This window comes from Coccidioides immitis (genome assembly GCF_000149335.2).
Source record: "Coccidioides immitis RS genomic scaffold supercont3.3, whole genome shotgun sequence".
Lineage (NCBI taxonomy): Eukaryota > Fungi > Ascomycota > Eurotiomycetes > Onygenales > Onygenaceae > Coccidioides > Coccidioides immitis.
This window is the reverse complement of record NW_004504308.1, coordinates 2,603,595-2,631,156: the sequence shown is the minus strand read 5'-3', so window position 1 is coordinate 2,631,156 and position 27,562 is coordinate 2,603,595. Positions and strand designations below refer to the sequence as shown.

Below are 27,562 nucleotides of genomic sequence, written 5' to 3'. Positions count from 1 at the left end.
TCGCTCAGTGGCTCGAAGTCTGGATTCCTTCCGACGGTATCCTTTTCCAGCTAAACCTCTAAGTGCAAGTGGCATCCACCGTCTCTCCACTCGCTACAAGGAACAAGACGTCCGGCTCCGGGCAAAGGCAAAATAACTTTTCGCTGCCCCTCGCAAATCTGGCGGGAGTTGCGAGACGTGTCATTATTGGTCATCTGATTGGAATCCCTCCTGTCCTGTTAGGCTTGCCCATCCGGTGAATTTTCCCTTCGCCGGCGGAAGAGCTCTTGGCTCCGGGTATTTGCCACCCCTTGACATCATTGGCGCACCGCTCCAGGGGGAGACAAGTCAAGTGCGTGCGGGCGGAGATTTGCGACCAACGAGAATTTGCGGAATCAGCGCTCCTCTTCCTTGGGCCCTTCGCCGACTTCAAGCGCTTCCTTCGCACGTCCCGCCATGAGCGTGCCTGGGATATGTCGGCCTCGTCTGCAGAATTATCGGGCTCGTCCACAGGGACAGACGGAAGGGATCCCGGTCTTGGATCGTCCTTTGAGACGCTGAGACGAAGAGCTCAACGCGTTCATCGCCGCTTTGAACAAAGACCTTCGCGCGATATCCTCCTTTTCCTCGTCGCCTTTAGGATCCTGAATGCCTTGTGTGTCAGGACCTTTTTCCAGCCGGACGAATTCTTCCAGTCATTAGAGCCAGCATGGCAGATAGCATTCGGGAAGGAGAGTGGCGCATGGATTACCTGGGTATACACATCACTTTTAATCAAGACTGCATGGGAGACTAAGGCTGACTGAGCGCGACTTTACACCCTCAGGAATGGAAGCACCACCTCCGATCCTCGATACACCCGTATATTTTCGCGGCCGTGTATTGGGTTGCCGACCAGATAAGTCGTCAGCTACGCCTGTCACCTCTTAGTCGCGCCGATCTCTTAGTCGCTGCCCCGAAAACTGCACAGGGTGTTATTGCTGCGCTGGGAGACTACTACACTTGGAAACTGGCTGGAACGATATACGGGGCGGACAGTTATAATACCCGATGGGCTGTACGTTGTTTGTTCAAGGAATAAATGGCTTGGAAAGCTAATGCGTTTAGCTTTGTTTGAGTGTCCTGAGCCCATGGCAATGGTTTTGCTCGACGCGGACGTTGTCAAACTGTCTCGAGACCACCCTGACAGCTGCTGCGTTGTCTCACTGGCCCTGGCAGTGGAATGTAGCAGAATTTTCCAGCCGTCAGGCACAGGGCCAAGCCAGAAGAATCACCCACGACCGGACTAAATTGCGGTACTGCCTACTACTGGCCGCCTTTGCGTGTATCTTGCGGCCAACGAACCTCATAATCTGGTTCTGCCTGGCAATATTCACTATCTGCAACATTAGTTCCCGCGAAGGGCTTCTGTGTGAGAAGCACGTGGCTCTTGTCTGGGAAGCCTTTTGTTGCGGGTATGTTAACTCATGATAGAACGCAGGGCAGAATAATGTCTAATATTATTTTAGGTTCTCTGTCCTTTCGCTATCCCTGCTGGCAGATCGGATATACTATGGATCTTGGACGCTACCGCCGTTCAAGTTCCTTTATTTCAATATAGCTCAATCCTTAGCAGTATTCTATGGAAGAAATGATTGGCATTATTACTTGTCGCAAGGATATCCACTCCTGCTAACAACAGCGTTGCCATTCACATTGGCTGGGCTATCGAGTGCTCTTGCTGCTCCTTTCAAGCAATCGGGGGGTCTAGGGGCATCCATCCGACGACAGCTCGGCATTGTTTGTATCGCAATGCCCGCGATTCTCTCCCTGATTTCACATAAAGAAGTTCGTTTCATCTACCCGATTCTTCCTTCTCTCCACATTCTTACAGCACCCCCCTTGTCCAAATTCTTTGAACCAGCAATCTCCTACACTGCTGGGTCATATCTACCCCGCAGGTTACTGCTTAGCTTCCTCATTCTTGTGAACTTGATTGTCGCGTTTTACACCTCAGTGTCGCATGCTTCTGGGCCTTCAAAGGTATTCGAGTACATAAGGCACCAGAGCGAACGGGTTTCTGTTGAAGCCAATATCCAGGGATCCCGACCACAACCTCCTGTTTCCTCCCTTTTTTCTGCCCCAGTCAGGCCCGCGCAAGGCCTAACCGTAGGTTTTTTGATGCCATGCCATAGCACTCCGTGGAGATCTCACTTTGTTTTCCCGTCGATTGAAGCCTGGGCTTTGTCCTGCGAACCCCCTGTTAACTTCAACGAATCACAACGTGCAGCATATATTGATGAAGCCGATCAGTTCTATGCCGATCCGTCATCATTCTTACGTACAAACATGGTCGGTGGCCTAAGACACTTCCCGCACACTCCAACCTATCAAGCAAAGCAACCAAGCAAATCCCCCGGCGAAGCCGATGCCACTAGAGACCACAAACACAATTGGCCTGACTACCTCGTGTTCTTTGCCCAACTAGAGCCAACGATCAAGTCCTTGCTCAGGGCATCGTCATACGCTGAATGCTATCGCACTTGGAACACAGCCTGGCACGATGACTGGCGAAGGAAAGGGGACATGATCATCTGGTGTCTGGATCCCGCCGTCCAGCGCGAATGGCGCGAAAAGAACAGACGGGTTCACCTTCACGACGACGGCTGGGAGGCTCTCATGAAGAGTAAAGCAAAGCAGTTCGACAAGATCATCGAGCAGCTGGGAAAAGAAAGCACGGGAGTTTGGAGAGGAGGGAAGAAAGGGAGACGTGGCGGCGGTGGATGGATTCCGACGTTTTCGCTGCCTATGAGCTGGAGTCGGAAGTCGAGGAACTCCTTCACCATGACTTTACCCTGGGAGGGGAGCGTGCGTTCGCGTCGATGGTCGTGGCCTTGGGAGAAGAGCCGAAAACCGTCCTGGTCTCAAGTCATGAAGGCGTGGTACGATAAGATTGTCAGTGACAAGTCGGAGCTAGAGTCGTCGGATCTGTGGTCTTGATGACCAAGGGAACATTTTGATAACACTTCTCCTTTCATTTTCTTTTCTCTTCCATTCTTTTCTCTTTTTTCTTTTCCCGCTTCTCATTCCAAATGTATGTACATACATATATACCAACATTTTAATGCCCACTTTATTCAACTTGGCGCCCGTGTGTGCGATGCCTCATGTCAAAACAAATGAAATAGGAATTAGGCGGATCCCGATCCAATGCTACACCATCGTCATCCTGATTAAATATACCTTCCGCGATGCTCATGGGCTGATAGGAAAGAGGTCCCAGAGCTGAACCAAAGGGAATGCGAAAAAGATAAGTATTGACATTGAAGCCAAAAGGGACAGGGAGGGAAAAAAAAATACCAGTTAGGGATTCAATTATCAAAACAAAATGGAAACAAAAGGAGAGTTTTAAAGGAGGAAAGGGATTAAAAAGGAGTATGGGTATCACATCTTAAGAAAAGAATTGAAGGCGATGGCTTCACGCGGACGAGAAGCCGGAGCGGGAAGGAGATCCGGAGATGATTCCCAAAAAAAAGGCAACTCAACTATTCTCTCCACCACCACGAAGTAAAGCAACCATGAGGCGGCTTATACATTGAAAGGAGGCAAATATCTTCATCAAAATAGTAATTATGAATCAAAAAAAAAAAAGAGAAAATATGCCAAAAGGGCCGGAAAATACTAACCAATCACCGCCAAGAAGGGAATGGGAAAGTTACAATATGTGAGGGAAAACAAAAGCATAAGCAGAAAGAAAGTCCCAATGTCTTCATTCAATTTGCCCTTCGACCTTGTTCATTTTTTTTACCCGTATCTAGCACTTAAACTCGCGAACACATCAGGACTATGCCGTCCACTCTGTGCCCGGCCGATGTCCATACTCTCCTGGCTCATATGCGTTCGGATATAAGTTGGGTTCGCAGGCTGAGAATTGGCACCGCTCCCGAGTGGATTGTTTGTTAAACCTGTATTTGCGTTTGACGAGGTGAAAAAAGGGTTTCGACCCCCGGTAGTAGACGGTTGAGGTGGCTGAGGCGAGGTTGCTTGGTTGCTTGAAGGTAAGGGAAAGGGATTTGTTGATTGCTGGGTTTGGGGAACGACAGTATCAGGTTGAGATTGCGGTTGGGGTTGTTCAGGAATAGTTGGAGGAGGTTTGGAAAAGTTATAGAGAGCGAGGATGCTGGACTTATCCATCCGGTTAGGTTGTTGTGGTTGAAAGTATTGCTGTTGTTGCTGGGCGTATGGATTCTGGAAAAATGGCATATTTGTCGAATGTACTGGTGTGATTGGAGCACTTTGGGGAAACGGTGGCGGTTGTTGATGTTGCGGGGGGTTATCAAAGGAAGAGGTGGACATCATTGGCATAGTATTAGCATGCTGGAGCTGAAATACTTCAGATGTACTGCTGATTTGTGCAGGCTGTCGTAGATCGGGAAGCTGAAGTTGGAAGTTGTTTGGGGGTGCTGCTTGGGAAAAGAATGGATTCGTTGGGGATAGATTCTGTGATTGAGACGGATAAACAGCACCAGCTACACCGTCAACGGCTGAAGAACTTTGGAAAAAAGGATTGTAACTGCCGTTTAAGCTACCGGGAGATACAGCAAAGCCGCTCTGAGATGCCATCGTAACCGGAGGCGTCATAGACTGCTGATAGTGCCGGTAGGTAGCTTGACCCTGCTGGCTGGGATACCCCCCAGTCATGTTTGGAAACAAAGGCTGGGACACTTGTAGATTTTGGAAGGACTGCTCGAGCGTTTGTGTTGGAGCTTGTTGCGATGGAGGAACACCGAAGGGATTATAAGGAGCGAGCTTTCTTGCGGCCGCTTCATCAGAACTGCTCGTTGTGCTATGAGATTCTCGACGATTAATCGATATTCCAGCAGAGCTTCGCGATGATGAAGACCCCATTTTATCAAATGGATTGCTCGAGCCGGTTGGGTCATATGAATCGGAAAACTTGGCGCTTGTGGGCGTTTTCAAGACCGGTGTACGGGATCGGGAAGTAGATCCATTTCCTTCTCCCAGTCTCACTAATGCATCGATCGTCTTTTCAACGTCGCCATTTAAACCTTTGAGAATCGTTGCATTCCGCTTATCATCAGGGAACCCCATGTTTCGTAACACAGCTAGTTTGGATTCAAGAGAGCCACTAGGATCGTTGAAACTGAATCCCAGCGAACGGGATGGCTTGTTGCTGTGTAGCGTCGAATTTTGAGAGATGGAGCCGAAAGATTCACGGCGGGGAGACGACTTATTGGATCCAGAGTGTGAGGAGGACGATCGGAAACCAAACCCAAACTTTCTGCTTGGCTTCGGAGGCAGCGGTGGAGGAGAGTCTTCGACGTGCTTCGTAACATAGCTCGGATCCTCCCGGCTGGGGATCTTGGGCTTTCCGTCCTCGAGGACCTTGGATTCGTATTTCTTGCGAATGAAACGCTCCATTGCCGGATCAACCTCGTCGGCATCTATCGGTATCGGCGGCTTGATATGTTTTGGATTGTACACCTTGTTCACTACCGCGTTGCCATTTCTTTTCATATTCTTTAACGCGGTATCAGCAATTTATCTCGACAAGACCAGCGAGAAATCAACTCACATCCACTTGATCTTGAGACCAGGTATCCATGCTTAATGACTTCACTTTGGAAATATGGGTTCCGAGCTTGCGATGAAGGCCCGCACAGCGCATACATAGGAAGATCCCAAGCTGTTGTTACCTCGAAGACGACACGTTAGCAATTGCTCGCCACGGATGATCTATCTCGAAAGACTTTGGACTTTGTAGCGTTCGGGTTGGTTCTGGGAGGACAGGGAGGTAAGACGAGTAGAGAGCGTTATGTACTCACGTTCCAGCTTGCCCATGCTAGCGTCAATTATCGGCCGAATGTTAGCTCAAGTCCATTGTTTGGTGACTGTTGTGATGTATGGTCGTGGAAGGAAAGCGTACCAGGATTACGCGCCTCACAGTCTGCGCAGCGGTCATTTCCGGGGACACTTCTTATGAGTTCCTGTAGGGTTCTCTCATGACGAGCCTGCTGGCGCTTGCTCAATGCTGAAGACATTTTCAGTCCAGCAAGGCGGAGATGGGAGGGAATGTTGGCGTGATGGTCTTCAGTGCGAGGAAGTCAGTCTCCTGAACAGGCTAATTATTTAGGTTTTTGGGAAAGGGACAGGCGCAAGGTTCAAAGAAAGTTCGCAGCTGTTCAGATACTGGGTTGATTGGATAAACAGCCGCATTTCACAGTCCTGCACCCATCTTAGCTGATTTTGCAACCATCTGTGATTTTCGTCGGATGTTGAGTGGTGTTAGGAGGTGAAGTTGACCAATTGCTGACATTCGCCAGACTACGCCACTCTTGGAGAGTCCAGGCGCTGTCAGTCTGAGCTTGGCGCAACTAGGCGGGCATCAAAAAAGCACCTGTTTGCCATCTGGAACTTTGGAATTAATTTGAGCATGGTGATGGAGATTATTATATTTTCTTCTATGGCTGAGTGACATATATATGTTATTGTTCCATGGTCCTGTACCAGACCTCACTCTGCTGTTCCTGGCCGGAAAACTAAGGTCTGTGGCATTGAACCATGGTTACTCCAGGTTGATGGGCCGCCTCACAAGGGTTTGGTGCTCCTACAAGTGCAACAGAACACTGAGCTTCTACACCCAGACATATACCGGATTAAGCATGCAAAGGCCACTTCCGCATTAACTAGAGAATGTGGGTCAATGATAATCAAAGCCCTTTTGGCCATCAACCCGGTCTCAGCGACGGCTCAGGTCCACCCAAGCCCGACCAATCTCGATATGAACTAGTAATTTTGACACTTGTTTAACAGACTATACTTCAGTGTTAGTGCTCTACATTCATGACCAAACAACAGTAATCGAAAGCCATGGTACTCGCGTGGTGTGTTTGACTGAACCCCGCCGGGTTTCAAATCCTAATATCTCTATCTTGATGAATAGTTGCTCAGTTATCCGGATGTAGAAAAGGCACCCTCTCTCAGGGGATCTGTCGATTTCCAACGGCCCGTTGCCACTGTCCTGGAATAAGCAATCTCTAGGCCCAAGGGCTTGGACTTGGGCCTTAAGTACATAGCGCAACAACTTGCAGATGGCAGCCACGGAGATCCGTCCCAGAATCGTGTTGTTGAAGGCGAGAGTCTGCCGCTTGCACATGCAAAAAACCTTTTTGGGGTAGCTTCTCTTCTCGGCACCGATATGGAACTCGATATTGACGCCGCGATCGCCAGATCCCTGCACATTTGTATGCCGAATGAGATGATCTGGTTGGTTCATTCTCTTGAGATACAGAGTAGGTAAGATCGGTATCGATCTTACCTATTCTTGGCTTAGCCGCGTATTTTGTATTACACCCTCGCATGTATTAATCACTCCATTGCCGTAGCTTGGATGACTGCCAACGAACAGGCGGGACTGTGAGATTCTTGATTCTCTGGACACTACTCCGTATTGATGCTTGTTTTTAGTGACTACTTGATCCACAGAGACGCACAGAGGATCAAAATGGCGGACCATTTACATGTCCCTTTCAAATAAAGGGAAAATGGAAGTTGACCCAACCGGCTCGTAGGTTCGCCTATACACATAGCACAGAACAATGGCAAGGGAACTTCTGTTATGTGATAGTTACTCTGCTGTCGCTGCATGCATACCAACTCATGAGGTATGTTCCCATGTCATATGGTCATTATCTGTCAGCTAACTTTCTCAAACAGGAGAGCTACCAATCAAGTCCAATAACTACAGCCTTGGGCTTTTCATTTTTTTTTCCCTCAATGGGTTTATTCTGTGGTCAGCTGTCCAGTTATACATAAGTTGGCGTTGTGGTTAATGCTAGACTCACAGAAGCACTTGCATCAGTGACTCTGACTGGCCATGGCCATGCTCTGGCTCAGGAAATGATTGTTTTCGGCTCTCATCGGTCCCTTGGACACAGTCACCCGATTAGGCTCTCTTATCCGTTGGCCGCTCTTATCCAGTTGTCCGTTGAGACGGTGGGCACATTCCCCGCCCATAAAGCACTGGCTAAGCGGAAGATACTGGCTGTATACATATATATAAATAAAAAAAGAAACTGGCCTACTCTTTTCGAGAACTGATATTGATTACTGACTTTTGACGCAATATCTTCGTGCGACTTTCTAGTATGGGTGTACTCTATTTCTTTCCCTTCTCCGAGGGCTTTTTTGACGACAATTTGACTTGCCATGTTGCAACCAGACAAGGCTAAGATGCCACTCCCCTATTAACAGCCTATCTACATGCGAATTCCTAGTCGATTATTATGCCCTCCCGGCATCCTTCTCTTTCAAATTTCTCCAGGATTGCATATCAATATAATGCCTCTCGATCACCCAGATTGCTCGTTCTCAAATCATCACCACGCTGCTTATCTGAATCTCCTTTTTGTTGAAAAGCTAACCACATTCTTCTACAACCTTAAGCTGCCGTGTGTTTAAGTATGCATCTCAGCAACCTTGCTATCGCCACCCTCTTTATGACAGGGGCATTTTCGGGGTGTCGATCCCCTTGGGGAAAGAGTTGTGAATATGTTAGCATTTCGCTATGGTATAGTTAGACCAAACGCCGAGCTTCTCGAAAAGGATACAAATGGCTGGTATCTGGTGGGGGGGTTACAAAAGACGAGGGTATCAGCGATTATTGCTATGACGATCATCTGAACTTTTGCGATTACTGCTCCCACTATGGCGATCAGTGCTTCATTGGCTGCAAGAGGCTATGGTGTTGCAACTAAGAAGGGATGATTGTAAGTACTATACCTTTTAAACCCCTCTTGCTCCTATTATTATATCGCTTTCAAACTGCAAATTATGCCTTACTGATAATACCAAAGTATTGGCCAAATGAGCTTCCGTCGTCGACGTTCTTAACCCAGAAACTCGACTTACAGCGAGGTTCCCAAAGGGATGCTAGGTTAAATATTCAGCGAAAGGTTGAAATATCCTAAGCTGATGCTGGGAATGTTATAATGTCGATTGTTCAATGCCTCTTCGCACGTATATCTGAAGATACTTTTTGAGGAAGAAAATACTGCCTCTCTACAAACATGAGCTATATGAGACCAAAGCCGTTAAGCTCGAGAGATACGAAGCCGTCAGATATTGGGACGTTGGGGCATGAAGCTTACGACAAACATGTCTTTTCACGATGTTAAGTTCGAGGTTCCAGTCGCGGTAGACATATTAGCGTGCCCTCACTCTCCGTGACATATTCATATGAATGGTGCAATGGAACTGAGAATGTTTCCAATGGAACTAGCCTCCATAAAATCCGGTAATAAGTTCATGCTCCCTCGATACCACCGCACAGATATCCCAAGCCACCAAAAACAGCCCAACTATAATCTTCATGAACACTCATTGTGCTTTAATGAAGGGAGCCTTTGCTAAGGCCCTCGCCTGAGTGTTCCAAATGTCCCTTGCCAGCCTCACCAGCTCCAATCCAAACTTCTCAAGCACCGCCTCGACTCCCGTCTCACTCTCATCGACCGCATTACCGTATTGCTCGTCTGTTCCGAATGTCGCAAGCCTCCATAGCGTCTTCCATTTCCTGATCGCGAGAATAGCCTCGTCGTGCTGGCTCTGAATATTGGTGGCAACCATGTAGAAGGAGGACCGCTTAGCGTGGAATTTCTGTGGCTTAAAGACCTGCACGGAAGAGAACTTGCTGAACGTATACAGAAGGGAAACGGTGTCCCATGCCTCAATCTTATGGAGGAGGGCAACTATAGTTCCGCCGTGTCTGACATGCTCAACGCCCAGTGCCAGCTGAGTGAGGGTGAGCCTGCGAGCTTCACGCTCTTCCCGATACGCTGCTCGATCATGCGTTCGAAGCACCTGGCCGTCACATATGACGAGATCGAAGACTTCTCTTGGGTCGAGCTGCCGCGGCAGAAAATTCGCAGCATCAGGGTGCTCTTTTGGGATATCTGTCACGCCCATATCTGCGGCAAACATTGTTATATCCTGGTATTTCACTCTAAAATTTAGACTTCTTGGGAGTAAAATCTTGTGTCCTCCCTTGCAAAGAGGCAAGGTAAAACCTAGAGCGCGAGATCCAGAATTCACACTGAGTGCCTCCGCGAGAAAACCACCCGGGGCCATGCACATGTCGAGAATGCGTCCTCTCCAGATATCCCCTGAGATCCGAAATGCATCAGTGGAAAGATGAAGCTCTCTTCCAATTTTCTTCATCATGTCATAGAAGTGCAAAACCGTTTGGCCGTCGGCGTTATCAGCTGTTTGGCGTTGTTTTTGGAAGAACAGATCACCCGCTGGATTGCTCCATCCCTGCTCCAGAACGGGTCAGTGTTCTTACCACTCGAGACTGCTGTTCTGATGTATTACTAACCTTTTGCCGGAGATCAGTCAGCTCCCGAAATTCTGGGGCGGTTTGCAGGAGATACTCGATGACAATGCCATTGGCGCGTTTCGACTCTTGATCGTTCGGACATGGCGCCTTGTTTGCAAGGGCCTGAATACTACTTTGGTCCGATGCACTGCCGTCGAGGCTCATTGCTTTCTTAGCTTGTGCCATGATAGATGTCTCCATGGGGAACAAACAAAAGTTTTCAACTTTTTACGTTTCCAGAAAGCAGTTTTTTGGTTTCTGGAAAACCAGCTTAGGAACGCAATGAGCTTGAAAGCTGAAAAGCATTATATGGTCAACCCGCAAAGTCCACGGTAGGCAACCATGCGCGTCCCAGAGTCCGACTGTCTGGTATGGTGGCCTATCGACCAGTCAAGTTCTTGGAGGCTTGTTCCGGAGGACTCCTACTCGGCCACGTCGATCTACAGAAAACCACCTGCTGAGGTCACCATCCGCCACTGAACCCATTTTGGAGATGAAAAAGAGGGGGGATTGAGTAATGGAACGGATCAGATATTGGATGCAATCTGATGGAGTTCTGAGTGGGAAGCCCGGGATAGTGTCCGAACCTCCATATACCTTTAATTCAGTCATCGAGGGGCTGGTCGGAGCTGTGTTGTTTGATTTTCCGAATCACTGGTTCACAGGCCTCTCCAATTACTACCTCGACATTAGTCGCTCTATATTCTTATGTATTACAGCTTTTGCAAAAAATTATATACATCTTCAAGTAGTGCTAGTAGTTGCCGGCTATCCTTCTCTCACTGGTTCAATAGAGGCATATTCAGAAAGCTGTTCCCTTCCTACCCTGACAAGGTGAGGGGAATGGCGTGATTTTTAGAGTCCTGGGATTTCCGTGAGACTACAGAGTATGAGGTCAACCGTAAATTGCGAAGCCGGCAGTCATCCTATCTCTTCACTCTCACTCCCCGCTTTCTTAGTCCCTGGTTGCTAATGTACTTTGTGCAGGTAGATTGCCCGACTCATTCAATTTGTTCAGAACTTGAAGAGACCCTGGCACTTCTATCATTTTTATCTTGAGCCAGACTCGCTATCGACTTTTGGCTCTGCCATTTTCACCAGGGATAAGGATCATGCGACCCTATATACGAATTGTAGGGGTTCCGCCCGAGCATCACTGGAAGGGCCTGGTCTTCGCACGCCAGCTTGATGTTGTTGTTCTTTGCTTTGGCAGATAGAACCCCTTTGGTTGTGAAAGCTTGTGAAAGCGGCGACGTGATCGAAGGGTGGGTGGTTCTCCTCGATATGTCCTGGTTTAAGCAGAGGTGATGGCGCAAGGCTGCTCACAGATGATCCACCGCCCAATGAGCAACTGTGCTCCATACTGTGGATGAAGAGGGCCTCAGAGCTGAAAGAAGATCTGGCGGAAGATGAGTGGTCTTCTGTCAGTAATAGGGGATTCCCTTGACATTTACTTCATAGCACATAGCACTAACTCCGCCAGGTTGAAGTGGAAGAGATGGTTCAGGACAAGAAGCCCAAGTCACGCGTGGGGGGTCGAGGGCGCTATGCCTGACCTGGACGCGCCAGGCTGGAACGGGCGCCGCTGGTTCCCTGCCCTCAATAGGCCCCCCCGCTTTCTTTGTTCAAAAGTTTTCGATATACAGAGGATGGAGGGCTCCAGGGTGAGGACAGTGTAAAATGGTAATCTCACATAAGTGTGAATATTGTCATGTGAGTTCACGGGTTGATTTGCAGCAAGTTTGATAAGAAAAGATCATTGTGTACAGTCAAGTAACAAGGGTGTAGCAAGGTTAAGGTGTTTCATCCCAAGGTTGCTAGCATTGTGCCCAGCTCGAAGAAAAAGCGTTTGGATACTTGGGAGGAAATAATAGTCCATGGAGCCTGATGCACCAACCAATTTTTGTCGTCATTGAGACAAGCTGAGCCCAAGTGACACACACAAATAATACAGTTCGCTTAGACTTGCTGCCGCCTTTTCATGTTTTTTAACCCAACATCCTGGAAGAAGCTTCTTTTGAAATTCTTCTCTCTTAAAGAAATTTTTCTCTTTTCCAACATCTTCCCTGAGATCCCTTATTATAAATATTGCCCTGGGAGCAAAGACTCATCCTGCAGCTCTTAACTGTATCGGTTGGGATTTGACTGTCGCAAAGGGCAACATGCCACTATATGGCAACCTTGCCAAAACCCTCTCTTAAAAAACTCCAGCTTGTCAACAGAAGCTTGACAAGCTCGTGGCCTCACGTCCAAAATTGTCGCACAGACACTGAGATATCAAGGCTGTTGGCATTGAATGATGCACTTGACAGCGAATTTGCGGAGTATCTCACAGTACTGTGGCTTTGGCTGACATTCTCTCCAAAGATGCCAATTGTAAATAGCTTGTCCTGCTGCCACAGCCCAAGCATGAAGAGGGCGGTCTCCGGGCTTGCGTGTACTCTGTATGGAGTATGGTTCGAACCTGGCCCCTGAACTGCCCCCGAGCTTGCAGGCGCTACTGATGAAATTTCTTTTTTCTTTTATTTTCCCTCTTCCAAGTCTGCTGTGTTACAAGCTAGCTAACTGCCACTAGCATGAGTGAGTCTCTGCTCAAATCACTAACCCAAGATACCTTCACCAGGGTCTTGCTGTGTGCTCTCTGGGAGAAGCGCCCCTCCTGGAGCTGGAGCTTCCGTCCGGCGGCCGGGATCAGGGCTTGGTACCAGGCTCGTACGGCGTATCGTATCAATCTATCCATCCCACCTTTGCTCGCACAAGCCGCGTTTTGCCCAAAGGGGAATGGCGCGTCCCGCCACTACTCACTGCGCCATCACCCGAACAGGAAAGGCGCCAAAACTCTCAAATCGCCCTTTTCCGCTTTTGTCCCATCCAGTCTTTTCGACTTGCTTTTCCCTCAATCCAGCTGGTCCTCCTCTCTTCTCTCTCTCTCTCCCTCCCTCTCTTCCACCATCCCTCCCATCATCATCTTCCTTCGCCATCTATCTTGTATCCTTTTCGCTTCTTTTCTCATTATACCGTCCAGTCATTGGAATGGTCTATGGCAAACCTTTTATTCTCGCCAGTTTTCCCTTCGACTCTCCCTCTTGTCCGTCTACGTTTCCCACCATCCGTCGACCCACAGATTTTCTCACACCACTACGGCCTTTTTTCTTCACCTTCTCTTCATCGCATTTGATTCCGTCGACCGTTCCCATTCGAGTTGCTTCAACTTTTTCATCGACTCTTGTCCTCGATACCGTGTCGTGAGATCCGAAACGTTCATGCGGGAGCCCGTTCTCGTTGTCATCCTCAACGGGTCGCCTCTCTTGCCTCCGTTCCTGTCATCCGTTTCCCTCTACCCTACACGAGTCGCATAAGACACGCCTCATCCTGAAAACTAAACCGCGGTCGCAGGAGCGTTTCTCTGTCGGATTTCTGCTTGATCCACGCCTTTTCGCACGATTATTGTGGTCGGAAGGCTAGACGTGGCTGGTATGCGCCGATATCATCAGGTCGATTCGTGGTTACCACATTCGGACGTCCACTTCCTAACACCACCGACCGTCAATTAAAGGTCCGTACATCAACGTGAACCGCGCTTGCTCTCCACCAGACCAACCTCTCTCCCATCGTCTCATCCGCCATCTCACTCGCGAATAGCTGTGCAAAAAGGCTAGCGTCCCCGCTATTCATCAAAGGGGGATCCACTGTCAGATTATGACAGAGACCTCCTTCGCAAACACGCATTCCACGGCGCATCTCTTTCCGGTCACTGCTCCTACGCTCTCTCCTCCCCTTGTCAACGGCACCCACTCAGGTCAGCAAGACGACGAAGAACCCTACACCATCAAGTGCATCTGTATATTTGATGATGATGACGGCAGCACCGTATTTTGCGAACGCTGTGAAACGTGGCAACACATCGTATGTTACTACGATGACCAAGAAGTGCCAGAGATTCACAACTGTACAGACTGCGAGCCCAGGGTCCTAGACTCGAAACGTGCCACTGAACGTCAGAAGAGGCTAAGAGAGCAAAATGACAGCGGTGACCGGAAAGGTAAAAGGTCAGGTGCGAAATACCAAAAGAAGAAGACCAAAGACGCAGCATCGGCGACGGACACCACAAATGGCTGGAATCCTCACGACAAGAGTGGCTCAAATTCTGTCTCCAAAGACCAACAACCCCCAACAAAAAAGCAACGCACATCCCATCGTTCTTCCGCTTCCGTAAGCTCCGTAGCCGCAGCCCTAACGAGCGACTCGAGGAAAAGAGGAGCTTCGTCCATCGTCTTACCAAGTCCTACCAAACCTCCATCTCATCCTCCAATCCCTCTATATTCGCAGGAATTCTTACACCTGTACGATAACGACCACGTCAACACAAATATGCATGGCAATCTCTTTGACACACTTGGTCTGGCGGGTGATTTAGCTTCATGGGTTCAAGATCCTTCAGCACTTGCTCTCGTCGCCAACGGTCGCAGTGCAAAAGATGTGTTCACGTATTCTGACCAGCCGTTGGATCATTCTAAATGGCCTGTTCTATCGAAGCAGTCAGTGACGGATACGAGTATTGACTACGACGGAAGACACCCTACGTGGCGCTTCTTAAAGGTTGACAAGGATGTGCGCAAGGACGAGATCGTTGGTGAAGTTCGAGGCAAGGTGGGACATTTTCGTGATTACTGCCTTGATCCCAATAGTCGATGGCAGGAGCTACGGCACCCTGAACCATTTGTTTTCTTCCACCCACAGCTTCCTATCTATATCGACAGCCGAAAAGAAGGCACCCTGCTTCGATACATTCGCCGATCATGCCGACCGAACGTGACACTCAAGACTTTTATCACAAATGAGATCGAGTACCATTTTTGCTTCGTCGCAAATCAAGATATTTCTGGTGACTCCGAGATCACAACCACCTGGTACCTAGATCCTCAACTGTTTCCGGCTAGCAATGGGTTCGTGAAGCAAGAGGGCCCGAACGATGGTATCCCCGATGCCGCGGCAATCTCGATCAGCAATGTTCTCGCACATTTTGGTGGCTGTGCTTGTGATCCTTCGCAGCCCTGCTTGCTGGCCAACGTTGATCGACGACAACGGCCCCGAAACTCTGACTCAAACGTTAAACAACTCAATGGGAGACGAAAGAAGAGTAAAAATAGGAACAATGTATCTCCGGTCAGTACAGGTCGAGCAACCAACAGTCGGGCTGGGAGTGAAAGTCGTAAACATCGTGAAGACGAAGATCAGTCTGAGAATCGATCGGTGTCTGGATCTGTTCGGGATCATCCGCAAAGTAGGGATTTAACGCCCACGGGTCATAGTGCAGCAGACATATTGGGAACAAATGGAACGGAGCTTTCGGCGCGTGAGAAGCGTAAAATTGCTGCGGCAGAGAGGAAGTTTGAGCAACTTGAACAAGACCAACAACATGCTCAGAAGAAGAGGAAGCGTACCAATGTGGGCACTAGTACATCCGTAAGTTTCCAGGAAAAATTTTCCCACCTAATTTTACAGATGATGTGAGTCTAACCGCTCACCTTTATGTGTAGAAATCGTCCGGACCCTCGAAACCACCACGCTTGGACACTATGCCTACGCGTCGATCCCCTAGCACTTCCGCCAAAGCGTCTCCCGGTTCTGCAAATTCGCGTCGAGAGTCACGTTTAACTCCAAAGACTTCTGCTGCCAGCACTCCCCGAATTGGGTCTCCTTTGGCTCGTGCCAACTACGTTGATTGTAGTATCCAGACCGACTCAGACGAGACTGACCCACACTATGTCCCTCCAAAGTCGCCCCCTCGACCTTGTTTCGTCCCGCTTACAAAACGCCTTCTTTCACGTTACCACCATGATCGATTAAAGCTTGACGAATCCAAAGGCCTGAATCATGCGCCAGTCAAGCAGGCAATAAGTAGCATGCCTCCACCGCCAACACCTAAGCTACCTTTATCTCCCCAAAGCGAAAAAGACATCGAAATGAAAGATGTAGACACTAGCATTACCCTCCAAAGACTTGCTCGTCCAGCTTCACGATCTTCAGATCATGCGCCCATCGCCGAGCTACCTTTCAAGCCGCCGCGTCTTCCACTACCGTCCACCGCAGCGCATAACTTCCCAGTTCGATACCCCTCTGGTGATGCGCCAGGCAAACTTCGCGTTCAGCCACCTGAAGCACAGCCCTCGAGTCCAGTATCCTTTTCAAACAACCCGTCTAGCGGCCCCCATCCTACTTACCTGCCACCACCCTTGAGCACCAAGCTGCAAGGTCCTCCGAGCTCTTTAACACCAGGCTTGGGTATTACTGCACCAAGTCCTGTTAAAAAGAGGATGAGCTTGGGTGATTATATGAGGAGCCGGGGAAATCTGACGACTCCTAGTGCAGAGAAGTCTCATACACTGATTCTGTCGGGTGGTCAACCGCCAACGCCTTCGGCTGCTCCAGGCAACTCGACGGAATCTGGGCACACACCAACCAAGCCAACTCGAACAGCTGATGGACCCATCAAGCGTGAAAGCGATACTACATCCGATGTGGTTATGAAGGATGCCTCCTCTTTACCTCCGCACACTGACAAGTCCTCCAGCCCGCCTTTATTATCACGAGATCCACGGATAAATCCATCAACTTAGCCTGTGCAGGATTGGAAGTCTCAACGAGTTTTTTGAGATGTTGTAGTGTTTTACTTCGTGTCCGATTTATTGTTTCTCCCCTTTAATGGTGCGATCTGTTCGATTATTGTTTTTGCGTCGGGGTTTCGGTGAAATGCAGGCTTTTCAACGGTTGGCGTTCTCCGCGGAAAGTCTGGCATGAAAGACTTGTCAATTTAGCCATGGGATAGGTTTGGGACAAAGTGGCGTTTTGTGGAATTGGAAGGGGCCTTTCTTCATTTTTATTTTTATTTTTTTTTGGGTTGATCTCGTTTTGGGATGGGAAAATGGATTGCTAGAGCGTACGAGTGTCTGAGATTCTTTTATTTGACTGGGAGGTTATTGTGTGGTTATCTGTCGGCGTCTCTTGCTCTTGCACTACCACTTCTGGCCCTTTGTCCTGTTACGAGATATTGACTTGATACTTCGCTGTAAACAGTATGATTTCTGCTTTGAACAGAATACGGTGATATGCATGTATTAATGACGAAGACGCAGGTCTGAGAGGCCTGGTTTCATGATATCTAGAAGGCTATTGCTCCAATACACAAATATATCCATGGAAGAATGCTGCCCCGTCTCCGTCCTGCGCGCTGGCGGCTCCGCGCGCTATAGGAATCACGTGATCTAGACAGAGCTCACAGCCGAAACGCCATCCTATCACAAGAGCTTCATGCTTCAGCGATTCGGCATTCCTCGCACGCAAGGGAATTTTGGCTTCGATTACGTTTGTATATCTGGTTACAAGATTCAGAGCACTACCTTACACCCATTGCCGGCACAACCCGTGCCGCCATGGCGACCACTGACCCCAGCCTCTCGGACCCTCTCCTCTCACTTCGCCGCGTCCTTGCATCCGGAAGCCCTCCCATACTCACAACCTCTCCAGACCTCTCCACCGAACATGCGACGGAAGACCTAACCAAGGCGACCCATCTCTACGTCACACAGCCCATTCCGCAGACAATCTCCCTCTCCACGCCAACCCGTTTCGTCTCCGCGGCGGCGAAACAACCGATCGATCTACGGAGCATCTATTTTGCGTGGCAGAAGAAAGATGTTGCGATCCCGGAGTACATCTCCTCCGCTCAGGAGCTCAATGAGGCGCTGAGCAAGAGGCAGGAGAACGGTGAGGGAGAGGCGACGAAGATCTTGAATTTGGTGTTTGTTGAACGGTTGGATCTGATCACTTGGCTTGAGGGTGCGTCGGAGGAGAGCGAGTATATTAAGCCTTTGGAAGGGGTGGGTGCTCCTGGTGCTGCGGATGCATCTGCTGCGGCGGCGGGCGCAGCGTCTGGTGCGGTTGGAGGAGTGCCTGCTGTTTCGAGTGCCGGGGGCAAAGCGGCTGGGGCACCGGCGATTACGCATGTTGGTGGGAGGCCGGTTAAGATTATCGATGCGAGACTGCAGCAGATTTATAATGGGGAGAGAAAGTTGGGAGATCGAAATACAGTTTTGAGAGGGATTCGGCCGACGGTGAGAATGTTTCCGGCGTGGTCATGTTGCTTTGGACGGGTGGGCTGATATTCCTCATTTTTTTTTTTTTTGATTTTAGGACTTCTCTCATGTTCGCAAAATTGCCGAACGTTTTCTTGGCCGGAGCCGTTCAGGCGCAGCTCCGTATCCAAGTGGTGGTGCAAAACCAGGGGTCAAGCCATCCGCTCCAGGACCAGGCCGTAGCCTCGTTCCCAAGAAATCCTCCGATTCTAGCTCATCGCGTCGTCCCAATCCAATTATCCTAGTCTCACCGTCCGCATCTTCTCTCCTCCGGATGTCAAATATCAAGACCTTCCTTGAAGATGGCACCTATATACCACCAGACCACCCATCCCTCTCCAAATCCACCGGTGCCAACCGTCTCAAAATCTCGCGTGTTCTTCATTCTCTCCACGACTCTTCCAGCGCCGCAGCCGCCAAGCCAAATACTTCCCGCAGCGGAACTGTCTTCATCCTCGTTGACAGCACTGCTGATTTCAAGCCTGAATACTGGAATAATGTCGTCGCTGTTTTCACTACCGGCCAAACATGGCAGTTTAAGTCGTACAAGTGGTCGTCACCACCGGATCTTTTCAAGCATGCGACGGGTATATTTGTGGGCTGGAGAGGAGAGGAGGTTCCCAGGGAGGTCAAGGGATGGGGACGTGGTGTGCGTACGTTCGCAGTTGAGCGCTGGGATGAAAAGAGTGCGAATGTAAATGGACCTGCGATTGGTGGGCGGACAAGATGGAGAGATAGAGAGGTTGTCGAGGGTATATGGGGTGCCATTGAGGAAGGAATGAAAGCTAGAGGCTGGGGCTCGAAGTGACCTACCAAGCCGGAGACTGTTGTTACAATATTTCTTTTTTCTTATTCCATCCCGGTGGTTATGCTTGATTGCGTGTGTGTATTGCCTGGAGTGATTTGGCGTTGATCTTTGAAATCTTGGGAAAATGTTGTCCTTCAGACTTACATTATACGCCTTCTGAAATGTGTGATTTGGGATTATTTTATTTGATAACAGCGCTAAGCTTGTTTAAAAATTTCATAATTGAAGAGCCATACCGAGTTCTCCACAGATCCTCCATTGTTATCCATCGCTTCGCTAATCTCTTTTGCTATTGACTCTATATATCCTCGGACATGTAATGAGAAAGCTCAGTGCTTGACCTTGTCTGTGACAAACAGGTCTTACCATAATATCAAGATAGCCGTTGAGAGGCTCCCTGGTATAGAAGTGACAAATGAGTCTAACTGCGCGTCCTGAAAAGGCCCCATATGAAAGGATTTCCCCAACCATCAAACTGCCAACAGAAAGGAGGTCCCCTTTGTGACCACAGGGCAGTACTCCATAAAAGCTTCCGATCTCTATTTTCAAGAGAAAGAGGGATGAGTAGCGTACACCAGCATGCAGTCCAGAAGAGACATATCGAGTGGTTGGACGTCTCGCGCCTCGTCCATCGGATTGCAAATACTATCCAGGATCAGGGAAAAAGAAAAAAGCGATAGCTGCAGACAGAAGTTCACCTCCATGACTGCCGGGGATGGCAGAGTTTTTGAGTTGAATGGATCAATATTAATATATGCAATATACGAAAAGAGGGGAAAACAGGACTGACGGAGAATAATAAACACATAGACGGATAGTATTGATTATATCTGCTATAGTGAAAAGTGAAAGAAAATGTTCAAACGCCATCCAAATGCTCTAATCATTCTGACTCTGCCAGTATTAGGAATTAGCAGAATGAGAAAAGAACAAGTCGGAAAATTATGTGGCATAAGAGACAGACAGAAAAGAGAAGTGAGATAGAAATCGTCAACATGTCATGCGTCTATTAAAAGAGAAAAGCAAACCACGAAAGTACACCATGGAAAGGCCGCTGGAGGAGGCTAGAAATTGTGGACTGGGCTATGCGAAGCAGCAGATAAGTTCAAAATAGAGCTGTAAAACAGAAAAAGTATCTTCGGAAATGAGGGGAAAACGACAAAGAAAAGCCTTTTTTCGCACGAGCTGTTTTGCTTGCTGGCTGACGTTTTTGAACTGACCCGCCCATCGCTTCCATCCGAACCAAAAAAAAAAAAAAAAAAAAAAAAAAAAAGAGAATAGTCTAAAGAAAAATAAATCAAATATATGCCAGATGCATGCTTTATTCCACGGCCGTCAACTCGAGAAGAAATTAAAAAGAGAGGAAAAAAGAAAAGAAAAGTGCCAAAATGGAAAACAGGCAAGAGATTAAAATTATTTAAGAGGTCGGAAAAATGCCTAACGACCTCGGATACCGAATGAAGCCCATGACAAAAATCACGAAATGGGATGATCAAAGGTAGATTTCTCAGAGACAGAGATAGGAGCGTAACCTAGTGGTACCCGTGTTCCTTCCAGGAGAGCTGATTCTTCATGTCCGTAAATGCATCCGTCCGAGTTCAAGGGCCGCAATAATGGAGTCACAAAGGTGGCTGTCGGCAGCGGTGGTGAGTCGCAAGGCCAACAACAAATATAGTCAAGTGTGGTCCCTTTGGCCTGGATAGGGGAAACGTAGAGATCCGGTGTCAAAGACAAATAAAACACGTCCAATCGTTGTAGCGCATAGATCTTTCGTCATATACTCATTTACTGAATTCCAATTAAGTCTATAGGTTGGTATGTCGTTCTCTCATCCAATTGACGAAGGAGATGCTTTTGTAAGCTTTTATACGAAGCGCTCCGTCGGCCAAAATCAGATAAAATGAAATGCAAAGCGATATGGAATGGCAAAACGACTCGTCGTGGTCAATGTCATGACCTCGCAGATCGGCTCATCGAACGCTCAGGGACGGGGGCTGGAGTAGGGGAATACGATCGACCAGAGCTGTTCACATCAAAGTCGTGCTCCTGCAAGATGTTTGCGTATCGTGGGTCACGGACAAATTTCGGAACAGAATCCTATATTCCAGGTTGTTAAAATCCAACGAATCAGGAGACAAACGCCGAAAGGCAGGACCTACACTCGACATCAATTTGAAGACGGAGACTTGAGCAAGTTCAAACAAGCTCACAACCTCCGTCAAACTCTCAATCATCGCTTCGTCATCTCCAACGGCTCTGGTCATACGGCTAGCGAGGCTATTTCGGAGAGCGTGCTCAATGTTGAGTTCACAAGGAGACCCGGGTGCAAGGAAGGCATTGTATAACCCTAGATAAAAAATCAGAAACTGTTCTTCGGTTCGACGCAAAGCACTTCGAAAGAAAAACTCACCGTAGGCACTAGCCAAAGTTTCCCGGACGGCATCCATCCTAGAGAATGTTCCAGCTCTCTCTGCACGATGATAATCGGCTGTGAAGGTCGAGACATCAAGGTAAAATGCCAGGTTCTCCTCGCAAAGAGAATCTCGAAGAAATTCACGAAATAACAGCCTCAGAGCTGCATCTTGTAGAATGTGATTCAGACGGGCATTATTTGAATCACGAGGCACAACGCGACCGTCAATGGAGGTAGGAGTGACTTTGTCTCGTGCGATCCAGCCACAGACCCGTTGGCCATGCTCTGTTATGCCATAGATGGCGTGCTTCGTGGGTTGGAAGGATGTTGCCCCAGGATGCTGTAGCATATAACCCTTATCTTCTGCGATGGCATAAATCAAATTATATTTCACAAACATCACTGCAATTTCGTAAGTTTCACGATTATCGCTCGCAGTGCAGCAATCTAATATCCAATCCACTGCAGCCTTGCCGGTGAAACTGTTTTGAATGACCTTGTCTCCGACCTTGCGCTCTTTCGCCATTTTGACTCCCGTGGTGCCGTTTGCGTAGTCACTCACAGAATCGGAATCCGAACTGGATACGGTATTCTTGAGATTTGGCCCATCAACTCCGGCAAAGCGACGAAAGATAACCTCGATTGTCGCCCGGTCTCTTGATAGTTGGTCCGTTTGACTATCGCGTTCCAAGATGACCAACTGCATAGTATTGCGGGGAGATTCAAGGACATCCATGACATGGCGGGCAGTGATGCCATTTCTTTGGCAAAAGCGGTGAAGAATGTGGATACCTTTTGGCGTCAGCTGGAATAGAGAGCCCTTGAGAGGAAACTGAGCGGTTACGCGACCGTCGACAGGCTCGATGAAGCGAGCATCCACGAACCGCTGACACACGGAGCGAGCCATCTCCCTGGCCATGGAAAAGGTGGTAGTGGTCGTTGTCGTGACGATGCGGGAGGGGTCCTTGGGGTCAGGCATGCGGTTAGACTGAGAGAATTTCAGCGAACCCAGGTTGTTGATGGCCTCCTCGGACATGAAGGTGTGGTCGAACTTTGAGAACCGCACACGGTGGCTCTCCAGCTTCAGGCTGACCATCAGCGTCGAGAAGAGGTCCTTGAAATCCCGGCTGAAGGGCCGGTCGTCGCTGGTCATACGCAGAAGGCGCGACGAAGTCTGATGCATTTTGGCGCTTGGCATCTGAGATGTGTCTGCACTGTGTGCCTGAAGCGTATTCCGCCTATTTGAGATGGACGGATTGCTATGATTTCTTTGACTATAAGTTGGAGAGGCTGGTTGGTCAGGCAGGGGCCCAGTATGTGCAGGATCCCCGTTGCTTTCCGTCTGGAGCGGGAAACGAGAACCAAGATGATCCGCGACACCACCACGACCACTCTCGTTGCTGTTACCGCTCCTCCCGCCGTTGATATCTGGAAAGTACTCAGTCGGTGGCGAAGTAGCGGTTGGCGATAGCTTCAAATTGTTGCCGCCGGAGAAGGCTGGAGCGGACCGGACAGGAGGATTGGACGAGCCACCAAGAGAAACAAGGTTATTCAGCGCAGAAGAGGTCTTCTCCAGGGCAATTGCAGCCAGAGAACGTCGACTGAAGCGCGATATCGAGGCGGCTCGGTGATGCGAAGCAGATGTGCAATTACTACTGTTATCTAGAGGGATGTAAGAACGATGAGAATGAGGCAGAGTGTTGGATCCTTCCCGGTATTTGTCGAGGGCGGAACGAGAGCTCATTGAAAGGTCGGGAAGTGGATAATGAGAGAAAAGGGAGAAGTGGTCAAGGCCAGGGCCGTGGTCTTTGATGTCAAGGAAAAGGAAAAATGCAAATCGGTTCTGATGGGAAAGGGGGAAAGAAAAAAAAGGCTTTTTCTCCAATGAGATCAGCGACATACAGCAGTGACTGGAGGGGGGCCAGGATCATACTCCGTAGTAATTCTAAAGAATAATGGAGAGGACCAGAAATAAAATCAAAGAGAAAAACAAGATTACGGGTAAATAATATTAAAACCTAAATTGAGTTTATTATTATGGAGAATCGATATCTGGGCATCAAAAGTATATCGCGACAGCGCCGGTCTATGGGCAGCAGGGAGAGGAGCCAGGAGCATGAAGAGTAGATGGTGGAGCAGCGGAGGGTTAAGTCTGCCCGGGAGACGTGAAGACAGACACAGGCAGGATGGGCAGGACGGACAGGCAGCGCAGTAAGACGCAGCAGAGCAGCATGGAAGGGCTAACAAAACCCCCAGCGGCAGACAGCAACAGCAACAGTGACAGTGACAACCGCAACAACAACAACAAAAAAAAAAATGCTGGCGAAAAAGCAAAGAAAGAAAAAGAATGATGCAGGAGTGGAGCTGTCCATACATCAGAGTTACATACATACAAAATGTTCCGTCCATACAGATTTTCCAGACTTGAAGAATTTCTGTATTGTGGCCTGGTAAGATTACCTGCCCCCATCCAGTCTGTGTCCATCGCACCGCAATTTATTACGCGCCTGTAATACCATCTCTTGTACTGTACCGGCTCTCCAAGCATGTACTTTTCGATTATCCCCGCTGCCAAGGGATCTGCCTTGATGATCAGCCCAACACATGTCAGGTGCTGGCTGAGCGAGGGCCGGAGCGCAACGCCGTCTTCTTCCCAGGCGGCCTCTTTCGCATCGTCTTTGTCCAGTTCGGGCACGCTCGCTGGGGGGGGGGGCACTCCTGAGTGCCCACAACGCACGGCACACACGCTCAAGTTACAGGCAGGCAAGGCTAGACCGTGAGTTGTTGGCTCCTCCGTGCACAATTTGGGAGTTCAACAGATCAACCGACTGCTCTCCAAAGAGTAACTAGAGATGTGATTGGCCGGAGCGCGCCTCTGGGTCACACAGGACAGAGCGACATGATTCCGGCTGGTCAGTGAATTGTCGCATGGGCCAACTCCTACGACTCATGGATGCTGCGTCTGCAGAAATAAATAAAAATAAAATAAAATCATGAAATGTCCGGCAGCAATGTGCCATTCACACGCGTACGGAATGGAGTAGTGTACAACTCCCACTGCACTGCAATGTCACCGGAGACAGCAACTATGTTGTCTCCCAGAAGCCAGTGACCAGTGACAGCGAATCCAAAAAGGGTGGATGAAGGAGTCGTCAGGCCAAGTGTGCGCAATTCTAAGAGATGGTGATTCGGTGTCTACTTCAGGTCGAGCTGAGGTCCTCTTCCTCTTTTTTTTTTCTTTTTTCCCTTTTTTTTTTTTTTTTTTTTTTTCTCTTGTTGCACTCTCTTGTCTTTGTCCGTGCTGTCGAAATGACAGGACAGGACAGCAGACAGTTCAGGCGCGTATTTACTCTGTATTACGCGGTACACTTGCGACAGGACTGGTCACATTTCGGCCGGGTTACAAGCCCTACTGCGAACCCCAAGGGCCCGACCCACCAGCAAGCCAACAGCCACGCGCCCCGAGCACGAGATGGCACAGGGATGGCGCTGCATGCAAGGCGAAAACGTGGCTCACCAGTTCTCTTTGGGTTTAGTCCGCGCAAGTCCATCTGAGTGGCCGATCTGATTGGTATCGCCAGAGCCTTCTGAAGCTCCAGATCGTTCACGGTTACATCAAGGAGAGAAACTCCCTCGTTCACTCCGTGCAGGTTCAAAAGTGGGAAACAGTGCCGCGGTACTAAATAAGGCTGTCTCCCTTCAACTCAAACCCAAATTCAGCCAGTGTCAGAGCCGTCCTAAGAGAGGTTGCGTGTTGTGCTTACTTCGGCGTCCTCCGTCCACTAGTGTTCTTAAAACCAGTGGATTACAGAATAGTCGAGGTCAAATTGCTCACTAGTTTATTCGATTTGATTTTAAATTTTTTTTTTTTTTTCCCCCAAGAAGCGACCTTGCCGCTCCCCTTCAGCCCTTTTTCCTTGCTCCTTTGCCCCAGCGCCGGACGATTCTGACAAGAATCCGATCCACCAATCACTCTTCGCCAGCCCTCCGCCCCACCGTCTTAAAACACGACATGGTGCCAACTTGAAACCGCCCTCGCCTTGACCCTAGTTGTTTTGAGTTCAGGCTGACTCATGAGGATCATCAGGATTCGGTTCATTCGCTCCGAACGTGATACTCCACTCCTTTTCTTCTCAAGTGGCCTGACGATGCTGTCGTCACCATAAAAAAATATCAGCGCCAGCCACTATCTCGAATCCCCCTCTCCCCCACGAGTTCGACGCCAGGACTTTCGGAGTTGCCGTTGGGATGGAGATCGGCTCAATAGTCTCCCAAGAGTGGGAAGACGGGGGACCAAAAGCGCGTTTAGACAGGTGTTGAAGGAAGTCTGCCATCACAGCCCTCCACATGGATTGGGATTCTCCTTGCCAAGATTGGAACTCCCGAAAATCACTTTCTCAGCCTCACGGGATGAAAATTGAGAATTGTGAGAGAGAGGAGAGAGCTCGCCCATGTTGGAAAAGGGCTCGACCTTCCTCATCCTGCCCCTGCCCTTGAAAAAAGGGGGTCGAAAAGAGTCTCCTCGCCGGGATCAGCTTCCAAAGAGGCATGTACCAATCCTGGTTCTTCAGCCGATTTTCTGAAATCACCCTCGAAGGCTTCGACGATGGCTTCCCCTTGATCTCCCATCTCATCTTGAGTCAAACCACTGCCCCTGGCAATCTTCTAGAATTTTCTAGCGAAAGTCTATTTTCTTTTCTGGACTTCTTCTGTCGCCGACAACAAACACTAGTGCGGAGTGGCGGTGCTATTTGTAATATTACTTGGTATGGCCTCCGTACTGCCCCAGGTTCGCTTGGCTTCCACGGTCGTAATTTACAAGACGACCCTTTCCCAAAGTGTCACGGATACCCCCTGTTAGCTCTTGGCCCAACTTGGAAATGGTCCCTCTTGGCAGATGGCAGCGGCTTCGGGACGGACTAATGATCAACTCGATTTGGAATCCCCAAAAGTCGCCTCCCTTTCCTCCGCGTGAAGGGATCGAAGGGTGAAATCGCCCACGTGTCGTCGGAGCCGATTGAGCTTCCAGTTTGCTGACAGGCACAACTCTTCATTGGCTGTGATTATTCCCCGTGAAATCCATTGGCGCGGGTTCGTGAGGCCCCTTTAGGAGTGTCGCAAGGGCCTTTGGCATGTCGGCCGGCAGGCAGCGATCCAAAAGCCAAATTTTCAGCGCAGAGGGCACGCAAAACCCATTGAGACATTTTACATATCGGTGATGCCTTCGTCAGAAGCTCGTTTGAAAATTCCGTGTCGGGTTCGGGCCTTCAAGGATGATCGGGGTTGGAACGTCCTTCCCGCAAGCCTTAAATTCTTAAGCGAAATCAAACGCCTCTTGCTCAGACCGCTTTCCGCTGACAAGTCGATTAGTAAAAGGCCGACCCTTGCACTGCATGTGTCATGCCGCTTCGCTCCGATTCGACGACTTCGTCCAGATGGACATTTTGGCTCGTTGGTGCCATGGCTGCAAGGGCCCCCATGCTCATCGGGCAAATTCAGAGCAGGGATCCCGTTTCTGGTGGTGTCAGAGCCACGCGGAAGAAGGTCTCGCCGCGCGAACAGCGATCTTCGCTCGGACAATATGCCCCAAAAATCCGATATCAGTTCCCACCAGTTCTATTGGCTAGTTGCGGCTCTAAGGGGAACCGTTTTGTCCACCACGTTTAATGGGATGTCTGAAGAATTCAAAAAAAAGGGCTTCGGCAACTTGAGACGAAACGCTCCGCCGAACGTCGGAACAACAGGGGGCCTCTCCCGTGGCCCCTCTCACTGTCATTGCCATCATCATCATCATCATCATCATCATCTCCAAGCATCTGCAAGATGCATCATCTCCTCTTAAGGGATAATTGTCT

The 27,562-nt window shown here is 49.2% G+C and overlaps 11 protein-coding genes across 11 annotated transcripts; 5 read left to right on the top strand and 6 right to left on the bottom strand.

Moving 5' to 3' along the window:
- Nucleotides 1-202: 202 nt before the first annotated feature.
- On the top strand, nt 203-3,105 carry CIMG_07963 (GPI mannosyltransferase 3). The gene is made up of 4 exons (XM_001240799.2): nt 203-734; nt 806-1,036; nt 1,087-1,433; nt 1,488-3,105. The coding sequence occupies exons 1-4, from the start codon at nt 453-455 to the stop codon at nt 2,956-2,958; spliced, it is 2,331 nt and encodes a 776-aa protein (XP_001240800.1). The 5' UTR covers nt 203-452; the 3' UTR covers nt 2,959-3,105.
- CIMG_07964 (GTPase activating protein for Arf) lies at nt 3,023-6,226 on the bottom strand. Its single transcript, XM_001240800.2, has 4 exons — nt 5,906-6,226; nt 5,805-5,821; nt 5,555-5,665; nt 3,023-5,499 (listed from the first exon to the last, which is right to left on the bottom strand). The coding sequence occupies exons 1-4, from the start codon at nt 6,018-6,020 to the stop codon at nt 3,763-3,765; spliced, it is 1,980 nt and encodes a 659-aa protein (XP_001240801.1). The 5' UTR covers nt 6,021-6,226; the 3' UTR covers nt 3,023-3,762.
- Nucleotides 6,227-6,408: 182 nt separating this feature from the next.
- On the bottom strand, nt 6,409-7,255 carry CIMG_07965 (uncharacterized protein; the record flags this gene model as incomplete). Its single annotated transcript, XM_001240801.2, has 2 exons — nt 6,409-6,793; nt 6,857-7,255. 2 exons carry the CDS (start codon nt 7,253-7,255, stop codon nt 6,719-6,721), a joined length of 474 nt encoding a protein of 157 aa, XP_001240802.1. The 3' UTR covers nt 6,409-6,718.
- Nucleotides 7,256-7,836: 581 nt separating this feature from the next.
- On the bottom strand, nt 7,837-8,189 carry CIMG_07966 (uncharacterized protein; the record flags this gene model as incomplete). The annotated part of the gene is made up of 2 exons (XM_001240802.2): nt 7,837-8,019; nt 8,094-8,189. 2 exons carry the CDS (start codon nt 8,187-8,189, stop codon nt 7,837-7,839), a joined length of 279 nt encoding a protein of 92 aa, XP_001240803.2.
- Nucleotides 8,190-9,166: 977 nt separating this feature from the next.
- Nucleotides 9,167-10,870, bottom strand: CIMG_07967 (uncharacterized protein). The gene is made up of 3 exons (XM_001240803.2): nt 10,564-10,870; nt 10,352-10,499; nt 9,167-10,290 (listed from the first exon to the last, which is right to left on the bottom strand). Exon 3 carries the CDS (start codon nt 10,195-10,197, stop codon nt 9,358-9,360), a length of 840 nt encoding a protein of 279 aa, XP_001240804.2. The 5' UTR covers nt 10,198-10,290; nt 10,352-10,499; nt 10,564-10,870; the 3' UTR covers nt 9,167-9,357.
- A 370-nt stretch (nt 10,871-11,240) lies between these two features.
- Nucleotides 11,241-11,906, top strand: CIMG_07968 (uncharacterized protein; the record flags this gene model as incomplete). The annotated part of the gene is made up of 4 exons (XM_001240804.2): nt 11,241-11,252; nt 11,343-11,484; nt 11,680-11,774; nt 11,835-11,906. The coding sequence occupies 4 exons, from the start codon at nt 11,241-11,243 to the stop codon at nt 11,904-11,906; spliced, it is 321 nt and encodes a 106-aa protein (XP_001240805.2).
- A 491-nt stretch (nt 11,907-12,397) lies between these two features.
- Nucleotides 12,398-17,526, top strand: CIMG_07970 (PHD finger and SET domain-containing protein). The gene is made up of 2 exons (XM_001240806.2): nt 12,398-15,817; nt 15,892-17,526. Exons 1-2 carry the CDS (start codon nt 14,051-14,053, stop codon nt 16,969-16,971), a joined length of 2,847 nt encoding a protein of 948 aa, XP_001240807.1. The 5' UTR covers nt 12,398-14,050; the 3' UTR covers nt 16,972-17,526.
- Nucleotides 17,527-17,695: 169 nt separating this feature from the next.
- CIMG_07971 (pol II transcription elongation factor subunit Cdc73) lies at nt 17,696-19,537 on the top strand. Its single transcript, XM_001240807.2, has 2 exons — nt 17,696-18,465; nt 18,545-19,537. The coding sequence occupies exons 1-2, from the start codon at nt 17,785-17,787 to the stop codon at nt 19,292-19,294; spliced, it is 1,431 nt and encodes a 476-aa protein (XP_001240808.1). The 5' UTR covers nt 17,696-17,784; the 3' UTR covers nt 19,295-19,537.
- Nucleotides 19,538-21,244: 1,707 nt separating this feature from the next.
- Nucleotides 21,245-23,451, bottom strand: CIMG_07972 (developmental regulator flbA; the record flags this gene model as incomplete). The annotated part of the gene is made up of 3 exons (XM_001240808.1): nt 21,245-21,391; nt 21,454-21,641; nt 21,705-23,451. The coding sequence occupies 3 exons, from the start codon at nt 23,449-23,451 to the stop codon at nt 21,245-21,247; spliced, it is 2,082 nt and encodes a 693-aa protein (XP_001240809.1).
- A 402-nt stretch (nt 23,452-23,853) lies between these two features.
- On the bottom strand, nt 23,854-24,658 carry CIMG_13281 (uncharacterized protein; the record flags this gene model as incomplete). The annotated part of the gene is made up of 3 exons (XM_004445061.1): nt 23,854-23,947; nt 24,101-24,407; nt 24,652-24,658. The coding sequence occupies 3 exons, from the start codon at nt 24,656-24,658 to the stop codon at nt 23,854-23,856; spliced, it is 408 nt and encodes a 135-aa protein (XP_004445118.1).
- A 924-nt stretch (nt 24,659-25,582) lies between these two features.
- CIMG_13280 (uncharacterized protein) lies at nt 25,583-27,549 on the top strand (the record flags this gene model as incomplete). The annotated part of the gene is made up of 2 exons (XM_004445060.1): nt 25,583-25,722; nt 25,795-27,549. Exon 2 carries the CDS (start codon nt 26,926-26,928, stop codon nt 27,547-27,549), a length of 624 nt encoding a protein of 207 aa, XP_004445117.1. The 5' UTR covers nt 25,583-25,722; nt 25,795-26,925.
- Between the last annotated feature and the right edge of the window lie 13 nt (nt 27,550-27,562).

Excerpts from the sequence above, each read along its gene's own strand:
- CIMG_07971 (XM_001240807.2), top strand. The coding sequence starts at position 17,785 with ATGGCGACCACTGACCCCAGCCTCTCGGACCCTCTCCTCTCACTTCGC. Across the intron at positions 18,466-18,544 it reads TGAGAGGGATTCGGCCGACG|GACTTCTCTCATGTTCGCAA; the intron begins GTGAGAATGTTT and ends TTTTGATTTTAG.
- CIMG_07964 (XM_001240800.2), bottom strand. The coding sequence starts at position 6,020 with ATGTCTTCAGCATTGAGCAAGCGCCAGCAGGCTCGTCATGAGAGAACC. Across the intron at positions 5,500-5,554 it reads GGTCTCAAGATCAAGTGGAT|AATATGAAAAGAAATGGCAA; the intron begins GTGAGTTGATTT and ends ACCGCGTTAAAG.
- CIMG_07963 (XM_001240799.2), top strand. The coding sequence starts at position 453 with ATGTCGGCCTCGTCTGCAGAATTATCGGGCTCGTCCACAGGGACAGAC. Across the intron at positions 1,037-1,086 it reads GTTATAATACCCGATGGGCT|CTTTGTTTGAGTGTCCTGAG; the intron begins GTACGTTGTTTG and ends TAATGCGTTTAG. Across the intron at positions 1,434-1,487 it reads TGGGAAGCCTTTTGTTGCGG|GTTCTCTGTCCTTTCGCTAT; the intron begins GTATGTTAACTC and ends ATATTATTTTAG.
- CIMG_07967 (XM_001240803.2), bottom strand. The coding sequence starts at position 10,197 with ATGATGAAGAAAATTGGAAGAGAGCTTCATCTTTCCACTGATGCATTT.
- CIMG_07970 (XM_001240806.2), top strand. The coding sequence starts at position 14,051 with ATGACAGAGACCTCCTTCGCAAACACGCATTCCACGGCGCATCTCTTT. Across the intron at positions 15,818-15,891 it reads ATGTGGGCACTAGTACATCC|AAATCGTCCGGACCCTCGAA; the intron begins GTAAGTTTCCAG and ends CTTTATGTGTAG.